The 26,020-nt window shown below is 49.1% G+C and overlaps 7 protein-coding genes across 7 annotated transcripts; 2 read left to right on the top strand and 5 right to left on the bottom strand.

Moving 5' to 3' along the window:
* Positions 1-99: 99 nt before the first annotated feature.
* On the bottom strand, positions 100-1,933 carry ASPACDRAFT_1867925 (MDR family MFS transporter; the record flags this gene model as incomplete). Its single annotated transcript, XM_020197908.1, has 2 exons — positions 1,707-1,933; positions 100-1,641 (listed from the first exon to the last, which is right to left on the bottom strand). Exons 1-2 carry the CDS (start codon positions 1,836-1,838, stop codon positions 100-102), a joined length of 1,674 nt encoding a protein of 557 aa, XP_020057151.1. The 5' UTR covers positions 1,839-1,933.
* Positions 1,934-2,348: 415 nt separating this feature from the next.
* Positions 2,349-3,487, top strand: ASPACDRAFT_42301 (cytochrome b5 reductase family protein; the record flags this gene model as incomplete). Its single annotated transcript, XM_020201076.1, has 2 exons — positions 2,349-2,592; positions 2,904-3,487. The coding sequence occupies 2 exons, from the start codon at positions 2,349-2,351 to the stop codon at positions 3,485-3,487; spliced, it is 828 nt and encodes a 275-aa protein (XP_020057150.1).
* A 502-nt stretch (positions 3,488-3,989) lies between these two features.
* ASPACDRAFT_42300 (glycoside hydrolase family 18 protein) lies at positions 3,990-5,768 on the bottom strand (the record flags this gene model as incomplete). The annotated part of the gene is made up of 3 exons (XM_020201075.1): positions 3,990-4,085; positions 4,220-4,501; positions 5,622-5,768. 3 exons carry the CDS (start codon positions 5,766-5,768, stop codon positions 3,990-3,992), a joined length of 525 nt encoding a protein of 174 aa, XP_020057149.1.
* Positions 5,769-7,183: 1,415 nt separating this feature from the next.
* ASPACDRAFT_42299 (uncharacterized protein) lies at positions 7,184-8,030 on the bottom strand (the record flags this gene model as incomplete). The annotated part of the gene is made up of 3 exons (XM_020201074.1): positions 7,184-7,294; positions 7,380-7,442; positions 7,554-8,030. The coding sequence occupies 3 exons, from the start codon at positions 8,028-8,030 to the stop codon at positions 7,184-7,186; spliced, it is 651 nt and encodes a 216-aa protein (XP_020057148.1).
* A 6,764-nt stretch (positions 8,031-14,794) lies between these two features.
* On the bottom strand, positions 14,795-16,048 carry ASPACDRAFT_117323 (uncharacterized protein). The gene is made up of 2 exons (XM_020196048.1): positions 15,809-16,048; positions 14,795-15,743 (listed from the first exon to the last, which is right to left on the bottom strand). Exons 1-2 carry the CDS (start codon positions 15,984-15,986, stop codon positions 15,217-15,219), a joined length of 705 nt encoding a protein of 234 aa, XP_020057147.1. The 5' UTR covers positions 15,987-16,048; the 3' UTR covers positions 14,795-15,216.
* A 1,965-nt stretch (positions 16,049-18,013) lies between these two features.
* On the top strand, positions 18,014-19,397 carry ASPACDRAFT_1855353 (terpene synthase family protein; the record flags this gene model as incomplete). The annotated part of the gene is made up of 6 exons (XM_020197434.1): positions 18,014-18,056; positions 18,357-18,756; positions 18,805-18,894; positions 18,950-18,983; positions 19,038-19,264; positions 19,322-19,397. 6 exons carry the CDS (start codon positions 18,014-18,016, stop codon positions 19,389-19,391), a joined length of 864 nt encoding a protein of 287 aa, XP_020057146.1. The 3' UTR covers positions 19,392-19,397.
* Positions 19,398-24,043: 4,646 nt separating this feature from the next.
* Positions 24,044-25,778, bottom strand: ASPACDRAFT_77707 (DUF4050 domain-containing protein). The gene has a single exon (XM_020205020.1). It carries the CDS (start codon positions 25,715-25,717, stop codon positions 24,479-24,481), a length of 1,239 nt encoding a protein of 412 aa, XP_020057145.1. The 5' UTR covers positions 25,718-25,778; the 3' UTR covers positions 24,044-24,478.
* Positions 25,779-26,020: the final 242 nt, after the last annotated feature.

Below are 26,020 nucleotides of genomic sequence, written 5' to 3'. Positions count from 1 at the left end.
GGATTTGTTGTGCAAGTGGTAAATATTTCCAATGGAAACTTTCTTAGTCCTGTTTTAGCTTCTGATCTCTCATGCAGAGGTGAAAATTTCATGTCATCTCTAGACCAGCCTATTCTTTTCTCTCGGATCTCTGTTATCTTTGCGCTTCGTTGGCTCTAGAACGCTTCTCGGCACGACGAACCACGCAGCGAGGAATGTGACTGCAGATGTGGCTGCGGTGAGGTAGAAAGAGGTTGTCACGGCCTCGTTGTATATCTGCAGGAGTGTTGCTAGCGACTCGCTCGGAACGATGCTTCTGAGCTGCGTTGCACCGGCGCTCATGATAGCTGATGTGTCCAGACCTGGAAGACTGGCATGCAGGCCCGAGACCAGTTTGCCAGAGACAATGTTCTGTGCAATGGCAAGGGCAATTGAACCTCCCAGTTGTTGGCAGAAGAATAGGAGAGAGAGTACGGAGGGTACGTCGGCTTTGAGGACCACCGTCTGGACTGCCGTCGCCCCCTGCTGCATGCCTAGGCCTAGGCCGATACCAAAGAGAACCTGATATGAGATCCATTCGGCGTGGCCTGTTGCCACGGTGAAAGTACTGAGCAGCCCCGCGCCCACCGTCATCAGGACAGATGAGATGATCATGAATGGCGATGGGTAACCGACTAGCTTGGATACCAGAATCCCCGAGATCATGGATCCGATGACCAGGGATAGGAGCAACGGGATGTTCATCTCCCCCGACTTGACCGCACTGGCACCCTTGATTGCTTGGAACCAGATTGGCAAGTGATAGATAAGGCTCATCATCGAGGCGCCGATAAATGCCGTGTACAGCGCACTGGCCGCCACGGTCCTGTCTGCGATGAGCCGTGGCTTGATTATCGAGCGGTCCCCTTCCAGCCACTGGTCCACGCCAAAGAGAACGAAAAGCATGCCGCTAAGAATGAGGAGAACAATTATCTGGGCGGATTTCCAAGCATAGGTTGAGCCACCCCATTCCAAAGCCAGCACCAGAGATACCACAGCCGGAACCATGAAAAAAACGCCGAGCGGATTGAACCGTTGGAACTGTTCCCAAAAGCGCATGTTGTTGCCCCCAGCACCGCCAGTAGTAATCGCTGCAGTGTCTTGTCCCGCCTCATCAGTACCGCTCCCTTTTCCCCCGTCAGGAAACACAAGAAATATGACTATCATTGCAACCGCGCCTATAGGCAGATTGATCAGAAAGCACCACCGCCACGAGGCACCAGTGGTCAGAGCGCCTCCAAGCAGGGGTCCAGCAATAGCTGAGACCCCAAAGACCGCTCCTAGAATCCCCATGTACATTGGTCTCTTAGGCAACGGCACGGTCTCGGTGATGATGATCATGCAGCCGGCTGTAATTCCCGCCGACCCGATGCCCTGAACAGCACGGCCGAGAATCACAGCGAGGGAATGCGAGGCCCCGCCGCATACGGCCGAGCCTACAAGGAATACCAACACGATCGCTAGGAATACATATTTGGGCGCATATATCTGGTACACAGTGCCCAAGGGCAGCTGCATTACCGACCCAGTCAACATGTAGGCGCTCCCGTACCATGCTATGTCGTCGAAGGACTGGAATTCGTTCGTGATGCTGGGTATGGCGGTCGATATGATGGTCCGGTCCTAGCGCGAGTGCCAAGGGTCAGCTCACCCAACCTGTAGACCTCAAAGTGGGAGACCGGACTCACCAAAGATACTAGGAACATGCAAAGAGATATCGAGATCATGAGAGCGGTAAGCTTGACTCCACCAATGTAGTTGTTGGAATCATGATCTTGATCGCATTCCATAGATGCTGCACCAGCTCTGGGATCGGACATAATGCTTTGGGAGGTGTCAAAAGCATGCACAAAAATAAAGGGAAAAAAGATGGCGCTGAGGGGTGCGAGTGATTGAGATGAGGAATGAGTTCTTTATACATAAACCTATGTTGTTAGCATTTCGGGACCGCCATACCCCGAGACACAATAATCTACAGGATTATGCGCTACAATCCGCTTTTCTCAAGCTAGACCCCAATACGGAACTACCAGGAATGTGGACAGCAAATACAGCGCATTCTACCATGGTCAAAGTATCTCCGTTTCTGCATGGTTGGGAAACAGTTAGACTCCAAGATGTGATTGGCTCGGTATCCCGGAGACTGGGCCTCGGGCTTACCGGAACCAATCAAAAGCTTGGAACTGGCGAGACTCAGGAGCAGTTTTCGAAAAGTAGTAGAAATCAAGATAAATATAGCTGGGAGTATATCTTTCACTTGGCTGAACTTATTACTTGACCTTTGCAAACTCCTTCCTCAATTCTTCAACTACGGTATCATGTTGCTTTTCATGAGACCCTCACACAAACTCATCGCCATCTTCACACTTGCTAGTTGTGGAACATACACGTTCAAACGACACCTTATAGGGCAAGCACTCGCCGAGACACCAGGAGACGAACCGCCTGTCATGTTCAGTGGTTTCAAGCCGACTTCTCTGCGAGTACAAAGCGTCAAATCACTCAGTCACGACACTAAATGCCTCAGATTCGAGTACCCGAATCAAACATGGACCAGTGGGTTACAGTTGACCTGTATGTACATGGGATGGATCTCCTTTTTCATGTTTCTCTTTCCTGTTTATATAGTCACAGCTCGCTGAAAAAGGGCTAATCCGTGATTGCAGCATCTCTCCTAGTCTTTTGCTGGCCTCAAAAAAGCTGGTTCCCGGCAATTCGACCATACACACCGGTCAGCGGCCTGAGTATGTCAAACCTTACAGCCAATCCATTCCCTCCTTCACAAGTCCTATAATTCCTGTGACAATGATATTCCAACCATCCATAAAGAACCGACTATCAGGTTCAGTAGCAAGTCTGACTTGGGCAAATAAAAAAACAACCAGACCAGCGCGGCTTCCTCGACCTTGTTGTCAAGAAATATCCCCACGGGAAGGTTTCTTCACACTTGCATTCTCTGAAGCCAGGCGACTCTCTCTACTTCCTCGGCCCCTTGCCCGGTTATTCGTGGTCCGCAACGACTGCTAGCACGCATTCGCAGATCTACCTTATCGCTGGTGGCTTGGGTATCACTCCCGCCTACCAACTCGCCCGGGGCATCCTAGAGGGAAACCCGGATGGCCATACCCGATTACAAGTGGTATTCGGGGCTAACTCCGTGCAAGACCTTGTGCTGAAGGAGGATTTAGATGCCCTGCAGCGTAGATATCCCGATCGGCTACAAATGCATTATCTGGTGAGCGAGGCGGGGCCCTCAACAGAAGAAGAGGGGGAGAAGGACGTGACTTATGGGGCACGGGTGACTGTAGGTCTTTTGCAGCAGGTATTTGGGGGGGAACGACAAAAAACTGAGAAAGTGCTCGTCTGTGGGCCTCCGCCGATGGAGAAAGCCTTGGTGGGAGAAAAGGCTAGCGGACGAGGGATCCTTGAGGAGCTAGGGTTCGAGAAAGATCAGATCCACATTTTCTGAGAGGGTGTGCGGATACGCTGTTGGGATGAGAACTTACGGAGTTTTGAATTGCGCCGGAATTACATCACGGCCACGACGAAATTTTTAGCTCTATAGGCCTTAATTGATATGGCCGTCATCAACTACTTATCCGGTTTCTACAGCAATTTGTAACTTAATCAGGATATCCTGAAAGTTACAGATGGATATAGATATAATAACTTTGAAGAACTACTACTACTGTTTGATTCTAATACTTATATACAGTAAAGAAATTGTCAAATAAGTTTAAACTACTTAGTAATTTTATATTTCTAGTATAGTTAAAAAGTATTTTATGCTTAATAGGTTCTTGGCAGGATCCAACCCACGGGTTGGCAGGTTAAGGTTTTGAATCTAGTATTCATCCGACCTTTGGGTACGGCCAAACCCGACCTGTGGCTGAACTTCCCACTCAGCTGGTAGATGAACTACCTAAGATCTCAAGATAGGAAACTCGCTTGGGTCTTCGCTTAGGCTCGATTTAGGGTCCGGTCCAGGTGTCTGTGACGTCCCCTGTGCCGTGAAGATCATATGCCATCAGGTTGAACCAGTCGACATAGGACTCCATCTCGACAGGCTACACGATAGATGTATATACAGACCAAGCATCAACCGTGTGATCGTTTCCAAAGGCCCCGAAGCGACGTAACGTGCATTTCTGTGACTTACCTTAAAGTTTTGCATTTACCTGCATGAAATTGGCAATGTTACGGAAATTCCATACTTGGTGCCAAAGGCGCTCCGCATCTGCTTCACGAGCAGAACAGAATTGGCGCCATCCTCGCTGCTTCCACCGCGGTCACTGGCTCCGGGATTTTCCCAATCGAGATCGACCCCGTCAAAGCCGTACGTGATCATGAACTGCTCTAGACTGGAGATAAAGGCTGCACGGTTGGCCGCGCTACTCACCATGTTACTCCAAGCCGTTTGGGTCGAGCCAGCATCGGTGAAGGCCCAGCCGCCCACCGATATCCACGTCTCAATGGTATAATTCTGCTTCACTGCAGTGAACAACTCATTCAGGTATCGATTCGATAGCTCATTGGGACTGTGGTGCAGATATGTACCGTGTGGAATTCCATGGTCATGTTTCCATAAAGAGGGTTATCTCGTAAGGCTAATGTCAGGAGTAGGCCTGACGACCAGTAAACTTTCATAGTATAATCAGTTTCAAGACAAATAGAAGATCAAAGAGAGCGTAAGAAATAAGTATGTGGCCGAAGGGAAAGACAAGACAAGTAGTAAGTGACGTAGACGCACTGCCGGCATGGTTTCCCAAGTTGATATATGCGATCGTAAAGACTGCAGAGGCAGCCAGTGCAATGCCATGTAAACACAGCTGATGTGTATTATCCCGTTATCGGAAATTGTCCATGCGAGGTCTTGACTGTAGCGCATCAGGTCTGATATAAACAGATTTGGAATTATGATACCAAGCCTGTCAAATATGTAGGGAAATGAGCACTTAAGCATTATGAATGTATTATAATCATTGTACAGTACAATCTCAGCAGTCACTGAGATATCAACTATTGTCAAAAGCCATCAGATGAAGCAATGCTCCTGAAATCTATTATATTGGTGGAAGCTGCACAAGCCTACACTAGCGTGCATTGGTGTAATCGTGGTCCTTGTGGCTGATGCCTCAGTGCTTATTTGAGTCAAGCTATCTTAGTTAGCTTAATAATCTGGTCAATGCACGCAGCCCAAGCAGTGTCACTAATATCTGACCGGCGCACTTTCACTTGCGGTGTAGGTTGCAGTAATTTCCGAGATCGGCTCAATGGGTAGAAAAAGGAGTCAGTCATGGAGGAAGGAATACCACCCGACAGAAAGGGTCCGAACCCTGAAGCCCCGTCCCAAAGGCTCTATAGTCGACCAAAAACTAACCATCTTATCGGGTTGCTATTATATTCCTCCGTATATTTAGAGGAATCTCTCCTCTGCTCTTTTTCCAAACCTAATCTAACAGCTGTGCTACAATATTTGTTCACAGAAGAATGGGTCTAAATACCCTGCAAGGTCTGCCGTGCGCAGTCCTCCTCTTGCAGTTCGTTAGCAGCTCTCATGCGGCGTTTAGTTTATATCCTGCAGTCAATGTCACACGGCTTACCCAGGCTCTTGGGGTCTCGGAGACCTGTTTTGCGGCGCTGTACGTTTGGTTGTGGAGCTCAATATCTTCTTCGTATACGTTCAGGCTGATGTTCTTGCCAGAAATACCACGATTGCCTGTGATTCGGTCAACTTCAGGCGGCTGCATGCTGTTGACAACTACTTGTGGTCATCTGAAAACATCACCGAGCTATGCACTTCCCAATGTCAGGCATCCACGGTAGCATGGAACGATCTAGTTAGTACCCAATGCAGCGGTTATACATATACATATATGGGTGTGACTGTTTCAATCGACACCATCTCTAATCGGTACATTCAGGGCATGTACCTGGCGTGCTTGATGGACTAGAGCGGGTCTTCTTACATGCTTGAATCGCAGGACTGGGTCGGATCGGACATGATTCACATGAGCGATGGAACGCTTTCCCCAGACCAGCCATTGACCCAGATGTATGACAACTCCACGGTCAGTACTGACCCCCTTCGCCTCGCAGGCGCGTCGTCGACAATGCTAACCGAGAGCAATTTGCTATATCAGATCTGTGCCGAATGCTTCTCGCTGATGCTGCAGACGCGATTGAACTCGCCATACATTCCGGGTTCGCAGCACACGGACTATCTTTGGGCTAAGTTCCAGGTTATAGTGGTTTACTGCGGGCTGGACAATGAGACCTTCACTTTGAATGCCAATGCAACCTATGCGTCCTACCCACTGCCAACGCCACCACGACCGTTGCCACCAGTACCACGTTATCAGTCACAACCTGCACTGGCCAACTCATTCCCACGTTGGCGACCTCACTGCGCCGCCGGCAGCTGCTGAGCTCTGAGAACGCCTTCACCAATGTCAGTAGCAGCTGTGATCTGCTCGCAGCACAGTTCAATGTCACGACAGGGGACTTGGTTTTCAATGCTGGGAACACTAACTGTAATTCCACTACCCCGCTATGCCTCCCCAGGCCTTGCTATATTCAGAAGACGTCTAACGGCGAGACATGGTATGTACTATCCAATATTTCTCCCGGGCACAGACCCAACTGACCAGCAACAACTCAGTGGTTCAATCGCAGCTCAGCTTTCACTCGCAAATGACACAGTCTCTCAAGTCATGCTGTCAGCTTGGAACCCCAATATCATAGGCATATGTAGTGACCTAATGCCGGGGCAGTATATCTGCACTAGCTACTGCCACTGGAACGGGATCATGATTCTGAAAGGGCGCGGCGTGCACTGGCTCCCTTTCATTTCATATATCTACCACCTATGGGAATTGGAAAGGATGACCCAAGGGGGGATGAAACTACAAAATCCAGAAACTTGGAAACAGTTTAGAGTACCAATAAGAACAGCATGATTAGTCCTCTCAGCCGACGAAGATGCAATTCAGTAGGAAACCAATCTCGAGACCGAGATCATTGAGAGCATAACTCAAATAATGCTGTATGTCTTAGTAGCTACGCAAAACCGCAGGCTCATCTCTCTCAACCCGCATTCCTCGATGAGTAGCTCCTTGTATACCCCAGGGTGGCAGGATTGGCCAACACAGATCACGCACAGTGATCAGATCTTCCCCTTCTCAGCACCCTTCTTATATTCCTCGAGTCTGTTCGTCAGCCAGGAAACAGACTGCTTGATATCTTTTCCATTCCCCGCCGCGACGGGGCGGAAGACCTGTTGAAGTGAATTAGTAATTTTTTTTGTTTCCAACAACCACCCAACGAGAAGCATAATATCAAGGGAAGAGAACTTGAGGTACCCAGTCAATACCCAGCTCATCCAACCGCAGGGCAGCGACCTGCTCTCGAGCAATCTTTTCATCCTTTAAATTAGACCAGCAGATGACCAAAATCAGCCAATATTCCCCGTAAAACGCAAAGTACCACTCAGAATTGCGAAAGAAGAAACTTGAAAAAAAAATTCCTATACTCACCACTACCTCCCCCTTGAAAATCACCAGTACCAGCCACGGAATTCCCTGTTTCGCGACAGGGAAAGGCTCTGTCCATCCCTGCACGCGTCGGCCGCGCACCACTCGCCCAAGCTCCTGCCGAAGCTCGTCCAGGGTAATAGGGTCCGCGACATTGACTGTGACAATCAGCGCGTCCACGTTCGCATAGGACTGGGCCGTGAGCACGTGCCAGCGCCCCGGGGCGTCGCCGCCCACGTCCACCATCCGCAGCGCGAGGCCGAGCGAAGGGCTGCTGCCCTCCTCCGCGATGTGATGCTGTCCCTGCAGGATGAAAGGGCGGATCGGGCTCTCACTGAGGTGCTCTAGGACCGTTCGTTGGCCCGCGCCGAATAGGCCGATAATGGCTACTTGGGTCAGGGGTCGCGCGTTGTGGGAGGAGGAGGGGGAGGAGGTCGGGCCTCCGAAGAGCGCACGCAGTCGAGAAAGGAATGAAGACATTTGGCAGAGTTTTGATAGTAGTTCAAGCAGAAAGGAAAGGGAGTTGTTGATAGGGCGTAGTTAGTTGCTGTGCCTGTGCGCCACTGTCCGATCTCGGGCGGCCGAATAAGTCCACTAACCGGGGGGCTAAGCATCAATCCATGCAGGTTCCAGTTCTTTCGGCTCTTTACGATACGATACATATTGTAGCTTATATGTAGCAATCCAATAACAAATACTTGACATGTATATGAAATTCGACTTCAATTTGATGACTAAGCAACGAAGACATCACTCAGAGATAGTAAAAAGGTATTTGGCTCGATCTATCAGACCTGCAAGAAAGATGACGCTTGAATTCCTGAATCAACTAGGCAATCATTTTTTATCTATATCCACTTCTCTTTCCTCTATCTCGTCCGGTGGATCTCCAGAACCGGTCGACCCGGAAACAGATATTACGTCCGCAAGTCACTCGGCGAAATCTCCTCCTGACCGTCGCGTCGCGCCGAGGTGGTAGCGAGGATGGTCGGGTCTGTGAGGGATAGCATCGTCGAGTGGTGGGAGCGTCCGGGCTTACCTCTCCCTCCCTCGTAAGCACCCGTTGGGTAGGAGCGTGGGTGGCTGTAGGAGGCAAGAGACTATACCCCCGAGAGGAATTGGAGGAGAAGTTGTAGAGTCGGATGCAGAAGGCGATCATAATGAGGTCTGCTTCAACGGTGTAGAGGCATTAGTAATGGCAACATGGAGGGTCGAGGACCTCAGACTTACTTGGTCCAGAGAACAGGGGACCAACTTGTGTCTACAAGATTGTGGCTCGTCTACCAGATCGGTGGTGAAAGAGGGAGGGAGAGGGAGAGATACAAGTGGCGTCAGAGACGTTGGCGAGGGCGTTGATGTGGGTGGTCTTGATGATGGCTGCGCTGGCAGATGTGAAAAGAAAGATCATTACCCGCAGCCACGGAGAGGAGAGAGATTCAAGGGTGAGGCATATATCACCCCTAGCCCCAACACGGAACACAACGCCAACCTTTAACACAGTGATATCTGTAGTAGAATGCCAACAGGTATCATCTGTAATATTTTCTGAAAACCCGGCCTAGTCCAAAAACCGGGCTGTACCAGAAGAACACCTACAAATCAAAAATCTTTTCCTCTGCTATACCCGGCATTACTATTATTATATATTTATTTTTTAGCATGATGTTACTTTATAACTAATCAAACCCAATTTAAGGTAGCTTTTTTTACTAGATTTTATCACTTTAGCTATAAGCACCATACTTTATCACTTATAACACATAGGCCAGCCTATTCAGCTGAACTACTAAACCATGATTGTGTTTTATGTTGTTTCCAGACCCCCCAAACCCATATAACACTTGGACAGGGGGCTTGTAACAACAGAATCACAGAGGAAAAAAATCTAAGACCAAGCAAAATAAAAATTGAAAAAAAAACATACAACAGAAGGGATTCGCTGGTGGTCACCCACCCAACTACTAACCTCCCGGCGTGTGGCTTGAGTACGGCTGAGCGGACGGGAAGCCCTATTTTCCACACCCTGTGGTCGTATGTGTTAGTCCACCTTTTGCTAACGTATATGATAACCCAAAAGAAGTCCAAGAGAGAACTGCGTGGCAGCTAGGTAAGCAGCGTACTGTGGATCCTCGCTATAACGAATCTTTTTATAACGAATTTCTCTCTAAAACGAACCTTTCGGGCTGGGGATTTCCGCTCTTTATACTAAATTTTTTATTCTCGCTATATAACGCCTCGCTATATAACGAAGTTCGCGAGTCAAGGCTATTTCTATATACAAAATCCGCTCTATAGAGAAAGAGTTATGTCTAAATAAATAAGTATTTATACCTATTTAGAAAGGTTAGATTTTATAGATTACGTGGCTAGTTTTTTCCAGAATCAGGTCTTAAAAAATATATAGATATATACACCAAAAACCTATATTCGCTACAACGAAGTCCTCAGTATAACAAACTGGTCGGCCTTTCCCAGTTGATATGCTATAGCGAGGATCCACAGTAGTACTCTGAGAGACCGGAAAATTGATCCGAGATTTGCGATCTTGTGGGTGGGGATTTGAAACCACCACTAACTTTAAATGAGCTTCGCCCGACCGTACAGGACGGATCGCCATTTTAGACGAGCCTTTTTTTTTCCCCTAAAAAAGAGAGAAAAAGAAAAAAATGGACCTATATGATAGTTCTCAGGCACCTGACGATTGTTTGGATGGAGCAGATGGAGCTTCTTTCTCTTCTCTCTTCTATCCTTTTTCCCATTCTCTTTTATCCTTTTCTCCTCTATGGCTTATGCCCTTTCTTTTCGTGTATACGGTGCCACCTATCAACACACTCCGTGTTATCAACTGCAGGGCTTTGCGCAAATCTATATGTGAAAAGGTAACAAAAACTCGGACATTGCATCGTTGCATGTATTACAGTGCAGGTCATAAATGGAATATACTAAATCATACAGGAAACTACTTTTGCTCGTCAAGAAAGAGGGGTGGGTTATCTCTACCATTCACAATGCAGCACCTCGTTCGCGGACTGCCAGCCTTCCGCGCACGTGGTTCCCACTGCCAGGTCGGTATAGCAGGTCGCATCCCGGAACCCATCACACACAAAGGTGCCCACTTTCGCCTCATTGGAACCGGACGATTGGCTTGCCGGCAGATCCGTACCCTTGTAGGTGCAGGTGGACCCGAAGGCCTTGAAGCCGCCCGTCCCGTCGCGCATCCCCTGGAAGGCGCCGTCCGTCATGACGAAATTCGGGGTCTGGACCTCCGGGCACATGTCCGGACTCGGGCCGTGCTCGTAGTATTGGTACAAGTCCCACTCCCCGGTGCCGGTGTGCGTGTCGTGGTAGTAGCTGATGAGGACGCGCCCGGCATCGGCGCCGTTGCTGGGGGCATGCCGGACGCGGTCCCCGTCCCCGTCCCCGTGGCTGTGGCTGTGGCCGTGGCCTCAGGCCCGCTGATCACATTCAAGGGGCCAAACATCGAGGAGAGCTCGGCTTCCAATGAGCTGGCAATGCGGATGTCCTCGTCGGGCTGCGGCGTGATCTCCGGCCATTGCTCCATGGTCACCGCGAAGCCTGGGGCAGGGGTGTCGGTGGTCGTGGTCGAGGTCGCCGTGACGGAGCACCCGGTCGTCGTCGAGCAGTCCCAGTCGCAACCGGACCCGGCCACGCAGACGGTCGAGCAGATCTTCGCCGTTTCGGTGCTGCAGTCCTCGTCGTCGGAGCTGTCAGAGCCACTGCCACCACCACCGCCGCCACTACTGCCGCCTCCGCCGTTGACAGCGTTGCTCCAGTCCGGCGCACACCCCAGACAGGGCCCATTGCAGAATGCAGCACACTTGTGACCAGCGCCCTTGCTACCTTTGCTTGTGGTGGGCTTGGCTTTTTCGGACGACCAGATTGTAGGTACGGTGTTGAGAACGGGATCCTTTGTAGGCTGAGACCATGGATATGGAGGTGGTGTCAGGGTGGTGGTGGTACTGGTCGGAGTCGGGCCATAAGGTGGTAGCACTTGCACCACAAGAGGAAGGTCGAACTAGTCGTCATGGTTATAGTTGTAGTTGTTACACTGGCATTGACATAAAGCCCCCACATGGGAATAAAACCAGTAATGACTGGAAGTGGAAGTCAGCTGAGAAAGCGCGAGGGATAAAGGATGGTGGATTACATACTAGGCGGCAGAGCAACGGTGATGTTGGTCGTAGTAGTCTCGTATCCATAGTGGGTTGTGACTTGGCCATCTCCGCCGGTTGAGGTATTGCTTATCACGTAGCTTCGTGGGACCTTAGTTGTCCAGGGTGGAAGATGGATAGTTGTCGGCTCATCGAGAGGCAGGGGTGGGAAAATCAACGAGCAGGGAGGGTAGCACTGAACCACTGGCGAAGGATCATGCCAGATGGATGGTGCGAGATAGACATCGCCATCTCCGGACCCTGATGCAGACCCCGAGCCAGACCCTGATCCGCCGGAGCTCTCCGTTTTCGGCGCACACGCGCCTTCGGGACAGTATCCTCGCTGACAGGTATACTCGCAAAGAGGACCGTAGATGGCAGGATCCTGACCAGGGGCTGCCTCGCCCACCACGTCGGTGGTGGGATTCATGACGTTGACTGCTCCCTGGCCTGTGCAGGTGCAGGCGTTCATTGGGCAAAAGCCATGGGTGCAGCTGAAGTCACAAAGGCCTGCCAGGTTACCTTCACCCGTGCCTGCCGTGCACGCTGGAGGAAGAAATGGAGAAACCGAGGGTGTGGTTAAGGGAACTTGCTCAGTTCCGCAGGCCGTCGGCGGACAAAAGCCAAGATTGCAGTCGAAATTGCACAGTCCGCTATAGCTAGCATCTTCTCCTGCGACAGGATATCCTACGACACCTGTAGAGTTGGGCTTCTCGTGACCAAGCCCCATTTGTATAAACACATAGACGCTACGGATTAGACTAGTCATGTAGAAGCCAAGAAAGGGATATCTCCGGTTCAAACCCCGTGCACCTGAGCCAATTGTTCCTGTGGTCCTTATGTGTCGGAGAAAGAGACTATTGATTTTTCTAACCTAACCTGGTTCACTGTCTTGTCAAATGGTGGGGGTTTGGCCTCCGTTCGCATAAGCGAGAAGAAGATATGGACATAGCCGAAAGCATCCGGATCTGGGAGGAAAACACTCATATAGGGGATGTGGAGATAACCCTCGCAGACCCTGCGATCACCCCCTGAGAGGTGGCAAGGCTCATAAGGCGGGGACTCTAGCACTCAAATACAGCCCTAAGTAGGCTTAGGCTGAACCCTGTCCGAGTCTCTCAGGCTGGGGAGGAAATAGACCAAGTGGGTCATTTGCAGGCGGTACCTGCATAGTACAGCCCTCAATACGTGCTCATTCGAGTCATAGGCATCGCTTGAGTGATTGCCAAAGGATATTCTCTTATGTTAATATCAAGTATTGCAGGAGCATTTCCTCGGTTTGATAGCTTGACAAGCTCTTCATTTTTCTACGCTGGATGACATACTTGCATGCTTTTTGTCACGTGATCCTTTGTTACTCGGAAGCAGAGCCTATTGCTATACTACATTCATAAATGCGACAGATCAAACATTAGATCTCACCAGTAACTGTGCAGATTTCTGAGTCAGAACATGCGACCAGATCAGATTTTTTTCTCTCCCCACTCGGCAAGACCGGAATTTGAATGTTTACAAGCTTCATACAAAGCCTTTCCTAAGAATTTGTCGCGGACGCCAAGTTCACTGAGGTACAGGCCGCCGATTGGTCGGGGCGCCGTAGCAGAGCGGACCGCCCCGAATCATGAATGTCAATACCCTTCGATGTTAGGAGACATTTTCCACGCTAGCATTGATTAGGGCAATGAGCAAATCAGGTACCACTGGATCTCGATGTTTACCTCCTGATGCTACCCCCACTAAATACTCCATTCAGTGACTACTAGATATTCATTGTTTGCCAAGAGTCTGCAAATGTCTCCGGTGGCACTCTTGGGGTTTTGTCGAAGAGCGCTACTACCACTAATGGAGCAGTAATTTCCGACCTCTTCGCGTGGCCCCATCTGTATAGGCTCTCTTAGCAAACCAAAACCACCGATCGAGGTCTCGTTGTCAGGAGCAGTGCTATGCTGCAGGATTCTCAGGGACAGAGGGCGTAATGGAGTTGTTGTCTCGGTCGATATCGGTTGGGGCCTTTGTAAGCGTCGGTGTACTTAGGGCATCTGAATCCGGTAGTGGTTGAAATAGCCTGCGTCTTAGACATATATACCGTTCATGCACCTCATCAGGTGAAAGAGGAAGAAATTTTGGTATCATCAGTTCTAGCACTGGGCAAGCAACACTAATCATGCGCTGGGTTCTACTTGTTTACTTTTGGCTATTCTGGGTGCCAGCTCAGTCGACAGATACATCATTCCAGTCTCTCTTCGTGGTTAAGACAGACACAGACGCCAATGGAGGCTGTGCCCAGTACCTCGATCAATTCGAGACATTTATAGCTGAGTGCAAAGAAATGGTCAATGCCGGTTTGCAAGTGTTCGAGGATGCAAGCAAGCCTGTCAGTACCACAGAAGGCTACATTGCACGCAGTTATCTGTGGACCTACTTCAGGATTAATGATGATGCCAAGGCAATGGCGTTGGTGAAGGGTAGGGAAAACGAACCATTTACCTATTTCCTGGATCACACTGCTTATTGAACTCCAGATTACCTCACGACAGTAAAAAAATTCCTCAACGGCGAAACATCCACAACTAAAGCTCATCTGTACTGCAATGATGGATGGCTCGAAAAGGAACATCTGACCGACGCGGCAAAGGATAAAAAGGGGATAGATAGATGGAAAGAGTATCCAGACGGCTCTGAGGCCCCACTCGCAATCTATCAGGTGCCGGAATATCGAGAAGACATTTTCTATTTAACTGATGATGGGATATGGGAGCCTATCCCCGATACGGTACCATATTGGTCAGATGACTTGAAAGCTTATATCTTCGATTCGGACTACAACGGCAGGACCTACTGTACGGACCCCGACAACCTGGCAGTAACACAGCAAAGAACCGATCCGAATACAATGACCTTTTGTCCTAGGGCCCTCAACAGGAGGACAGATGTTACGGTGACTCTCGGATCGAGAGCGCCCACAGCTGGACGGTCCATCCAGTATAACCTTCCCCTTAGTGGCACTCTATATCATGAATTGTTCCACCTCGCGGTTGGGAACGCCAAAACTTACGATGTAGATTGTAAGTTCCTGCAGAACTAACAGACACCTGAAACTATCTCCGACTAACGACTGTCCAAGATCCATTCAGTATACAGCAGAAAAAGCTCATGAAGGATCCCCATCAGGCAGTTGAAGGCCAGACTAAAGACTATGTGAGCCTCATTCGCGAAAACCCAGAGACATATCTCTTCTTCAGCGTGGGTTACTGGTATTTCCAGCAGACGCGGTGGGGAACCGCGGCGAAACCGAATAGAAGATGGAGCTTTCATACAGGCGTTGCCGAATTGATCGCATGATGGGACGGGATTGTGAGGCAATGCAGGTGCAAGCATAAATAGAAACAAAGAAGGAATACCGAAACAAAAGAATCAAATATCTCCCAGATTGCTATGAGCTCTCTGAGTACGCTGTCGATATCACAAGAACAAGAGCCTGAAACACAATAACCTCATAGCGTTCGCAGACGAGGCACCTCGTGAAATTGATAGAAATCCTCCCTCCATTCTAACGCACCGGCTTCAACAAGAACCTCAAAAAGTACTTCGGTTTTATTCTGATGTGTTACGAGGTCTTCTTCCAGGAACCTGAAATCGGCCGCCTTTTCATCTCGCCAGAAGTGCGCCCAAAGCATTAGTCGGGCTTCTTGACCACGCCACAATTCTGTCTGGGTGGCCCATATCTTTTTCGGAAGGCGGGTCGAACGCGACCGGCTTGCTGGAATACTAGGTCCGAGAGCTGGTGTTTTAAGGCCATGGAATTCGCTAAGCCGAGTCTCTTGCTCAGGGGTCATTGCTGCGGGAAGGTAGACCCAATAAAACTGAACAAATGCCCTTTCTAGAGATGGGAACCAATATTCGTCCATGAGAGCCTCGTGATAGGAAAGTTGTATGGCGTTAGCTGCCAGAAGAGACTCCCTAAATAACTGGGCACAAGGCGAATTTTGGAAATCTCTAAGTTCGTCGGGATGTCCCCATACTGAATAGAAGGGTAAATAAATATACCTATAGTTCTAAGGGGTCTGGTAAAAATGCTCGACTTACATGTTACCAGAAGTACTACCCCGGGCTCCTTTTGTGACCTTCCCCAGAATGTCCCCCTGTGACCTTCTGCGTGCACCAATGGTTGAAAACAGCCAGCCCACTGTTCGGCATCAAGCTCCAGCCCCTGGGGAACCTGAAGTTCAGTGATTACAGTGATTGGACGATATTTGGTGATCATTCTTGACCGAAAGTCTCATAAACGTGTTGTGCAGTATATAGAGAATAGACTCTAGCAAAAAGACGTAGGGAACATAGAGTTGATATAACGGGGAAATACATACTTATATAGTCCCTACACCATGTCACATGACCCTGTTACTCCTGTTTGCGTAGTGGGGCATCGGAAGATGGATATCCCGACTCGTTTTTTTCAACGTCGAGAAACACCATTGGAAGAAGACAAGACCTCGGTGACAGTGGAAGATTGAAAGAAAAGTACTAAGATCAGTTTCTTACTCATAGAGTGTTACCTTAGTTCTTGTGCATACATTGAATTGACTATGCATATGCTTCATAGGCAGATACGCCGTGTCAAATTGGTGATTATTGGTATCTCTTTTTAAAGTACATCTTTATATACTGATCATCAAAGTTATTGAAACTACTATAAGGTCTTTTATTAGGTCTCCTTGCAATCTTGCTGCCTGCTAGGTATCTCCGAGGCTAGCAGTCTATGTCAAAATGCCCAATCTCTACTCCTATGCTGAGCGAGCTTCGATATGAGCGCGCGTGGACTGATATCAAAGAACGATTCGAAGACTGATATAGGTGCAGCCATACTTGCGCTAGTGACGTGTGTATCCAGAAATCAGGCAGAAAAAAATTCGGGAGCAGAATCACCTGCTTGCCTCCAATTTACTCCCCTCTAGTATAAATATGTTCTCCAGCAGAGCTAAAGGACCTATGTACATCTGTAAGAGTCTCTTGCCTCCTCTAGTTGGTGGGCAGTTCACCGCCCTTCGCCGCGTATAGCCAGCCCATCTGAGATAGCCCAGAATATGACTCGGGACATCTTCTTGCATTTGACAGCATCAGCTATAAGGCAACGATAAGCATCAAGGGGAAAGAGATGGAGAGTACTAAGTATCCAAGATGCCCACAATATTCGAAGGCGAGTCTCATATTGCCTGATAATCCGGGAGAATGGATTTGAAATGCCGCGGCGAAGGCAGGTGCAGTGGGGCATCACGCCTGCCAAAATTGGCAAGTGGCTGAAAGTGCCAGTGCCAGGTGGCTGAGTCGGCTGAACCGCTTTATAACATATGCTTCACATTGGGGGAGAGAAAGAAGTATGTCAACATTCTCCCTTGTGTAGTCACTCGTGATCAGTCGCTGATAGTTCTTTAAGCTTCGAGGGAAAAGTATCCGGCATTAAATCGGAAGTGAAATGCAGTACTTTCCTCATGAAGAAATATGCAAAAGCGCCGAGATGAGAAGTTCAAACTGTGAACAAGAGAGCGACTGACTCGTGCCAGAGCTCAGGTGGAAAGCTTCTGGTGCCTCGCAAAAGATTTTCGAGAGTAAAGATCGACATGTCGGCAAATGTTACTGAGTACAAGTGAGTGGGAAAAGAAGTCGGTCAGCCAAAGAGAGTTTGGATACTTTGTTGCTAAGGAATCCATCCCATCTTCGATGTTGTGAGCCATAATCCTGAATACGGCAAGCAAACTTTCCCCCCTACCAAATAACTTATTGACTAACATTGCCAACCAGGCCGTGTTGTGCAGCTGAGTCAATCCTACTGCGCTGAATCATTTTACTCTTTCTACAGCCGCGCCATCACACAACCCTTCGTTCAGCTGAACAGCGCGGCAAGACGAAAAGCTGAGGTGGGGAAAAAGAACGAAGATGGAGGCTGTTTTGACACTAGTAGATGGGTCTGAGAAAGTGTGTACCCCACTTGACGGGCTGAGAGCCTGCGACAGCCACTCGATGATACTGATATGAGTACATTCGCTTATGAAAATCCTCTAGATCGATCAACAATGCAGATCCCTTCTCGTATAAATTCCACCACGATTCTGCAGAGATCTTGCAGTTGAGTACAGGACGATCTACCGAAGCCCAACTCAGTCAATCCAGGAAAGATGGTGTCAACTGATGAATCATTGGCCGTATTCCGCCAGACAATCCGTGGGCAAACAGCCACACTCCCAGATCTATATGCTTTATTTCCCGAATGGAAGGCTGTGATTCATCCTGATTATGAGAGAGCTCGAGATCAAGTTCTCAATCCGTGGATCGAGCGGTAAGTACCAGTCTCGCTGTGAGCCACTTTTCTAAACTCATAACAGATGGGTGCCAAATTGAGCTACGAGCCGCAAGTTTCAGAAGGCAGACTTCGGAGTCTTTGCTGCTATCATCTGTGCGCGTTCTTCGTTTGAGGTCCTATGTACCGTGTCCAAAGCCTTTGCATGGGTTAGTCCCCTCATCTTTCTTTAAAGGAACGTAGCTAAAAGCTTAACACAGTATTTTATCTGGGATGATAGTATGAAACCCTGAGAGATCATGACTTCGTTAAGTTAGCTTACTGTTGACACGCCTGTAGTTTTCGACTGTGGCATCCTCGCCAACGATAAAGATAAAGCCCAGGAATACAGAGAGAAATCCGTACGGTACTTTCACGCCGTGCTCGGGGAGGAGGAAGACATCCCCAATCTGTCATGCTTCTCAGAGGAGCTTCAGTTTGCCTTGCTATGCTGGAATGAAGTCGCCGATCATATTCGAAGCGTGTGCTCAAAAGGTCAATCCGCCTCGCGCTCTAACATTCATCAAGCTAACAAGTCTCTAGATAGCCTAAAGGTCCTTCTGGACCAGAAGCTATACTATGTTGAGAGTGTTGATACTGTGGACACAGTCTACTCGGGAAACCACATTCCATCGCTGAAGCAATATCTGAGCCGGCGTGAACGCACTGCCGGGGTGTATCCGGTTATAGCCACAATCCCGTGGGTGAAACGTTTCGTAACAGAATTTCTCAACTGACAGACTACTAGCTTCATTTATGGTATTGATGTCTCACAACAACAGCTAGATGGCGAGTTGATGCAGTTGTTGTGGAAACATACGTCGTATTTGGTACACATGTCAGTTCACCTGTGCTAGCCGTCTCTCTGACCATGAAGCTGAACACTCATGCAGGATCAACGACATATTTTCGTTGCGCAAGGAAATTGTACGCTCATCTCGTAAATGCCCGTGTCAATCACTACTAACCCTCAACCCTCAGGCGGACGGGCAAATCGAGAATCTCATCCCGGTATTAATGCTCAACGAAGGTGTCGACTGCAACACCGCCATGAAGTTAGCTATTATGCTGGTCGATGAGGCAGCACACGGTTTCCATGAGACTGAGAAGCATCTTCGAGCTCAGCATGACTCTGCGCCGCATGACCAAGTTACTGAAGCTTTCCTGGAGGGCTGTAAGAATGTGGTGATGGGGCTGACGTATTGGAGGTACGAGTTTGTTTTCGAGTTTTCACCTTGAGTGGAAAATATGACTGACAAGAATAGTTATACGGGGCAACGGTATTTCCACAACTCGGAGGTCGAAGCTGGAAACATGATTACATTCAGTTTATGAGAGCTGAAGTGGGAAAGGCAATCACATCACTGCTGTTACCGACGGCATATGCATGAGTGTGATCTATCTCGTAACTTAGAAGGGTGAGGTAGCTAGGTACCATACAGAGCCAGAATTGAGCTTAGGATCTTCCAACCACAAGTGAAGGAGTACATTTCTGCTTACTTCCGCAGGTAATTCGGCTTGCAGAGTGTATGGCTTATGCCAGCGACCTCTCTGCATTTGCATCAACGTTGACACATCATCAGCAAGTGCTGGGATACGAACTTGGACTTGACGGGGTTTTTTCAAATTATTACTAGCAGACGAGAACATTTCCCCACTCAATCTACGCTTTGACCAATGCAGTGTAGCACCGCTTGCGAAGCTTACCTTGAATAACCCATTTTGTATGGAGCCAATCTCAGCATCATATTGGGTTTTTACGTCTCTTATTTATGGGTTCTTAAATTGATTACGTGATGAAATAAGGCTTGTTCAATATCATCTCAAGTACTCAAAAGTGAGAGTTTGTGGAATGCTTGGGGATCGAGTCGGAAGCTGCAAGTGAACCGGACCTTGCGGATATGCATACCTACTGTACCACGCAGGAATCTGTCGAAAGACGTGGACGGTTGTAAGTAGAGAACCTGAGATTAAAGCTCCAACATCAGCTTAAATGATACTGTGGAATAGTTGATTTTCTACTATAAGCACAGGCCCCAAAGGTAGGGGGGTAAAAAGAATCTAAATACAATATAACTTCAAAGGTTGCACACCAGAATCTATAGATACTACTCAGTACTGTACAGGAATTTCAATATCAATATTTCTACCTATATAGATATAGACCCTGCGTGGATATAATCTAGGATATATGTATACTCTAACTAGAAGTAGAAAGATGAAGCACAGCGGAGAGAAAAAAGGAATCACATGAAATCAGCTTATCGAGGCCCAGTGCTGCCCAATTCTTGATTACCCTTATTCCTAAGCTATTTGAAGTAAGATTATTGCTTTTTCTCATATACGTCCAGGGGATATTTTGTCATGTGACTTCTATGACTGAATACTCACCTGGTATACAAATTAGTCTACTAATCAGATGCTGCCCAATTGGGGTGCATATGCTTGAAGGAAGGGGTAGCCACGTTCCACCAGCAAACTAAAATAGCACGATCAGACCGCTTATCGGCGAGCATATATGTCGAGGCTTGATCCCGGCGACTCGTGCATTGCCAAGCTCTGCGACGTTTTCCACCCTCACTCATGGAACAGTTTGCAGGCCTTCCGTAGAAGCCTCGTCGCTACAAGCGAGTCCCTTATTGCTCATTTTGTAGTCAGAGATTTACAACAGATACATACTTTCGCGCACGTATGTCGCAGGTTCAATGGCTCTTACTCACCTGCTAATAATTGCAGTTATTGAATTACAAGACCAGACCGCTGTCTGGACTCCAGCTGCCGCTTCTCGAGAAGACGGTCAGACGATCGAGTTTGAGAATCTATATATAGCTATACACAACTATCCACGACGAAAGGCAAGATATGCGCCTGCGGTTCATAGTATCTGCTTATCTGCTGTAGTAGATCTACCAAAGGATGTTATGATTCACGATATAGGTCTCGCGATGAAACCCCATATTTGGACGGTACTACCACAGGAGGCCTACAGAAGTCAAGGTTACCTTCAACAGTCAATCCACTCATCAGTTTGCACCTCGGCTGATTCTCGAAATCCGCCCAACGATGATGAATATCTAGAGCTGTTCAGAAGATGCGGGCAACTTCCACCGGAACTCGTTGCACTGATCTGGGACTTCATATCTCATGGCAGTGTACGCTCGATTCTGGCACTCCAGGCTACGAAATATCTTTGGTAAGCCCTTTCAGTTACAAACGGAACTGCGACTCTCTCTTTGTATGGTGACCTTGTTTTGTACTACACAGACGTCATGAAGCAGACATGTGTGTGGCCTTCGTCAGGGAGAAATAGTGTACGGCCATGAAAGCGAACATTGTACAGCCGTATCAGTCCCTTCCTCGGGAAGCGGCAATGATATTCACAAGTGAGATTCATGGGCTTTCTCAGCTGGAATTTGTGTCGGAAGTACCCAGCGCCAAATCGAACAAGACAATGTCGGATACTCAGTTCCGCGGAGTCATCTACCCTCAGACACAAGAGTTGCATGTCGATCTCAAGTGGGATGTAAGTGCCTGTTCCCGGCTACGGGGTTTTCAAATATAGAAACTCAGCTTTTTAAAATCTTCGACATCAGCCCTTGCGATACATCGATATGTGGACATGACTTCCTCTGGTCATCTATACTTCCTCCTGCCTGCCCCTCTGCAGATTCCTTTTATGATTGGCCACGGCATGTGGACTTCTCGACCCACGCTCAGCGGCTTATGGAGCATATCCCCTTACAGAGTAAGGAGGGAAAGCTATACGTACTTACAGCATTCTGCTGGAGTAGGGGCATCACTGGAATCGGAACGCACTTTCGCTCCTGCCCGCATCAATCGTCTCGCGGAAAATCTTCTTCTTTTACCCACTGGTGCGGGCGTCAATACGGTCACCCTCTTCACTTCCGCCTCGATCGTCAAGAAACCATGATTTCAGTGTCTGTTGTCTGGAGCGAATCAGCTTTTTCAAAGAACCTTACCCTGGCTGTATGCTGTGCCTCTTTCTCGCGAGGAAGCTTTTTGATACTTACATTGGCCTAAATAACCACCAGCAAAGACGAAACACACTATCTCGGTCCCTATATTGAGCCCAGCAGGATCTGCACAAAGCGCATATTCAATGTCGACGATGGAGATCTCCAGGGCCTCTACTACGATAAGTCTCCAGGTCTTAGGGAAATCACGAGCCTAGGCAGTATTTATCAGCCATACAGGCACCCCGTTCCACGCCAAGCTGTTTCCCCCATCCCGCTGTGTCAACACATGGAAGTTAAAGATATCCTTTATCCTCCAAGATTCTTCTCACAAGCACCGTTGAGGCATGTTCAATCCCTTGTGGCTTGCTATCCATTCTACTCTGCTACCACGACGGAACCTAGCGCATCCTGGGCTAGTGGTACCAAGACACCAGTAAGAGATCAGAGTATGATACCTTGGCCTTTCGGGATGGCAGTATCCTGCGGTTCTATTTTGCGCAGGAAGAACGGGATGGGATACTTCTCCGGGTGGGATTGTGCAGAATGCTGCTGCTGCTCCACAGGCCGATGAGAGATTTGTTGATATGATGGAAGGGGTAAGTATGAAATAGTCGCCTTCTTTTTTATCTTATCAGCTAAGCTGACAACCATTAGGATGAGGTTTACTGGCTGTTTACGGATTATTCTGATATTATATTCGCTGGTTGAGGGTCACGGGTGCGTTGTCATAGGGCAAGATATCACTGGAAACATGGATTGCAACTGCCGGGGAATATCTGGAGTTCGGAATTATTTTTCTGTATATGGGACTATGGTTCGATATCAGTACTTGATTTGTGGGATTCCAAAGGAGCTTTAGTATCCGGTTTGAACATGTTCTGTGGTAGGTACGTCTTTCTGCAACTTGAAAGACTGGTAACGTTATCGTATGCGCCGCACTAGATCAACGTCAATCCTGCAGCTTTGCAATCTCACGAACCTCGCTCGAATGGGCCATGACTCATCTGTCTCAATCCATCTGCGGGTCTGCAATAGAAAAGCAACCGTATACCGCGTCAAGCCAGCGACTGCTGGCCTTGCTGCAACTTTGAGCTCTGGAGATTTGATATTGTGGCTTGGAAATCGTGCTTTTCACACAATCTCCGCAGGCGAGGACCCCCATTCTACTCGCTGTTCATGACAGCCCAACCGGTACACACGAGGATAGCCCTACCCACGCAGTCTATGTCAGTAAGCTTACCTCTAAAGCGGATGAAAGATCCCCTCCCATTGTCTTCTTCATCAGACCTTCCCCGTCCCCAGCTCCGTCCTCTCCTTGGCTGACTTCCCCTTCTTCTGGCCTTCGTCGCAAGAAGCAATCCGGTCTGGATAAGTGCAGTATGCTACCTTCTCGCAGAACCCACGCTTACGTGAGTTCGTATTGTCAAACTTAAACCTTCATCAGCATGAAAAATGCTTGTTTTGGACTTATAAGTCGTTGTGTGATACCTAGGTATGTATATATATAATGGTTTTGTTCAATATGTAACCGTTGAGGGTAAGGTTTATAAGGGAGTTAAGTACAGTCGCAAAGCTACATTTGAACCAACTGGACCCGATGGATATGGCTAACATACCGACCGCACATTGATTTGTGATGAGCGCCAGAGCCATGAGCAGAAGACTGACTCTGGTCGTAGGTGGGTGGGTTCGGTCTTCTCGAGTACAGGACACAATGGACAGACAAAGGGCTCTGGGAGCATGACCTGTGAGTTCAGAGCCGTATCTTCGGACTCGAGGAATTTTTTTTTCTGCGAGGTAGTCAATTTCCCGGTGTGGGGGAGTTGGTAGGGTAAGCTGCGCATGATCGCAGATAGAATGGACTATATACTACAACGAAGGTAACCCAGCAAGAACCGAGATTCCATTGCAAAGTGTTCAAGCATGCTACTCGAGACCATATAAGAATTGATAAATCCGCCTGGTGGGTCTAAACCCCGCGCATTGACGACAATCTGGGATATTCTGTATGCTCTAACCAGAAGTGGAAAAGATAAAGGAAACGAGAAAAGGGAAAAGATAATTGAACCTCCTGCATGCATGAGACTAGGAAATTAGAGAGGAACCAACTCATCATCTTACGTCACAACATAAGTATCCATTCGAAACATCGGCAAAGAGAAAAACAAGCAGAGTATCATGATCGAACCATAACCGTACATACGTGACATGTAATCAAGAAGGAAAAGACGTCATTATTCCAGAGTAAGGGTAGAGAGTGAAGGCTGCACGAACGAAGGATGCATGCAACATCTCGGGTGCAGTAGGGTGGATACAAGGGGGGGATTCGGGCCAATAAGAGATATCATAATATTGGAGACGAAACGATGCCGCTCCATTCGAGGTTATTCCTGGATAAGTCCAGCAGCTGCGATCGAACAGTCTCAGCTCTTGATTGCTCAAATCTCACTGTGCAATATTCGCTCCGGACTCACCGCCAGCTTGCGTTTGAGATTCAGTATTCTGTTGACTGGAGGAGCCTCTCCGGTGAAACGGGTGGGGGTGGAACCCCGAGAAATGGAACACCTTGCGGACGGCACTGGCGACGCCGGAGCGGCGTTTCGACTCGGGCGATGACGGCGCCCGGTCCCCGCCTGCTGCTGCTGCCGCCGTCGTGGTGCTGTCCTCCGGTCGGCGGGGGATGGTCGCGTCGTCCTGGAGAACAATCGAGGTCTGGGTCGGTTTGGGGGGCCATTGGCCGTCGGCCTTCCAGCCTTGGACCATGGCTTTGGTGACGTCGGCGAGGTTGATGGGGACGGTGGGCGTGAGACCCTGGATGACGACTTTGGAGTAGATGGAGGGGTACATGGCTGGCGTGATGGAGGCGCGGATGGGATTGGTCCCAGAGATCAGGGAGGGGACGACGGGAATGAAGGGCTCTTCGAGTGTTCGAAGCGGTTGTTGCGCTTGTGGTTGTTCTGAGGATGAAGTCTCCGTGGTGGCGCTGGAGGTCTCTTTCTGGGGGCCCGGTTCGGTGATGATGGTTTCCGTGGACGCAGTCGGTTCCTTCTTGTCGTCCGCGACCGTTGACGGCTCAGCCTCCTCGCCATCCAGCTGCGCCAGGTTCTTTGGCTCTCCAAGAGTAAGGGCAGCTTCTGTCCTGGCGACAAGGTCGCTTGTCGGAGACCTTGGCGGGCTCTGTACTGCCGCGTCCGATGACGATAACGAGGACTCCGTTGCGTGCCCCTCCTCCTGCTGCCGTTGATGCTTTTTCAGGTTTTTGGCGCGGATCTCGTCCTTGGTGTGGGCGCCCGACCACGCATCTCGTCGCTCCACCCACGCTCGCAGCCCTTCGTTCCAGCGCATCTCCTCCTCCATCTGGCGGCGGCGTTTGCGCCGGCGCTCCGAATCATCGCCCAGGGGTGTCGCGATGGGGCTGGAGATCTCCGACGGCGTGAAGCCCGGCAGCTGCTTGACATCAGCGGGATTGATGGTCGGGGAGGGCTGGGGTTCCAGTTCGGAGCCGGAACTGTCGTATTCGCGCAAGCGCCATTCGAGCACGTCCTGCTCCGGCGTGGGCGGTGATGAGAACGAGGGGATGCCGTATTCGGGGGACAGTTCAAAGACCCAGTCATTTCGCACGATGTCGCGGACATATTGCTTGGCCTCTCGGATGGCCGCATCGCGGGCCTCGGTGGTTGACATGGTGGGTGAGTACAATGTGACAGGTCGAGCAGAGGGGTAAAAATAGAAGCTGCGGGGAAAAAATTCAGGATGACTGGCGACAATCCCGAGAAAGATTTAGCCTAGACCAAAGATTAGAAGCCTGTCAAATAAGATGAGAGAAAAATGGCGAACACAACTGACAAGAGAACAAAATAGACTAAGACTAGAGGAATGAAGGAAAACCTGGTGGAGAGTTTGGGGGGGAGATTGTAAGTTGCAACTGAGGAGGAGCCGAAAAGGTTGGCTGATCCAAAGGCGGCGGTGGTTCGTCGATGTCATTCC

Source organism: Aspergillus aculeatus (assembly GCF_001890905.1).
Source record: "Aspergillus aculeatus ATCC 16872 unplaced genomic scaffold ASPACscaffold_6, whole genome shotgun sequence".
NCBI lineage: Eukaryota > Fungi > Ascomycota > Eurotiomycetes > Eurotiales > Aspergillaceae > Aspergillus > Aspergillus aculeatus.
Note: the sequence above shows the minus strand (reverse complement) of the source record. Positions and strands in the feature narration are given on the sequence as shown.

Excerpts from the sequence above, each read along its gene's own strand:
- ASPACDRAFT_77707 (XM_020205020.1), bottom strand. The coding sequence starts at position 25,717 with ATGTCAACCACCGAGGCCCGCGATGCGGCCATCCGAGAGGCCAAGCAA.
- ASPACDRAFT_117323 (XM_020196048.1), bottom strand. The coding sequence starts at position 15,986 with ATGATCACCAAATATCGTCCAATCACTGTAATCACTGAACTTCAGGTT. Across the intron at positions 15,744-15,808 it reads GGTAGTACTTCTGGTAACAT|TATGGGGACATCCCGACGAA; the intron begins GTAAGTCGAGCA and ends CCTTCTATTCAG.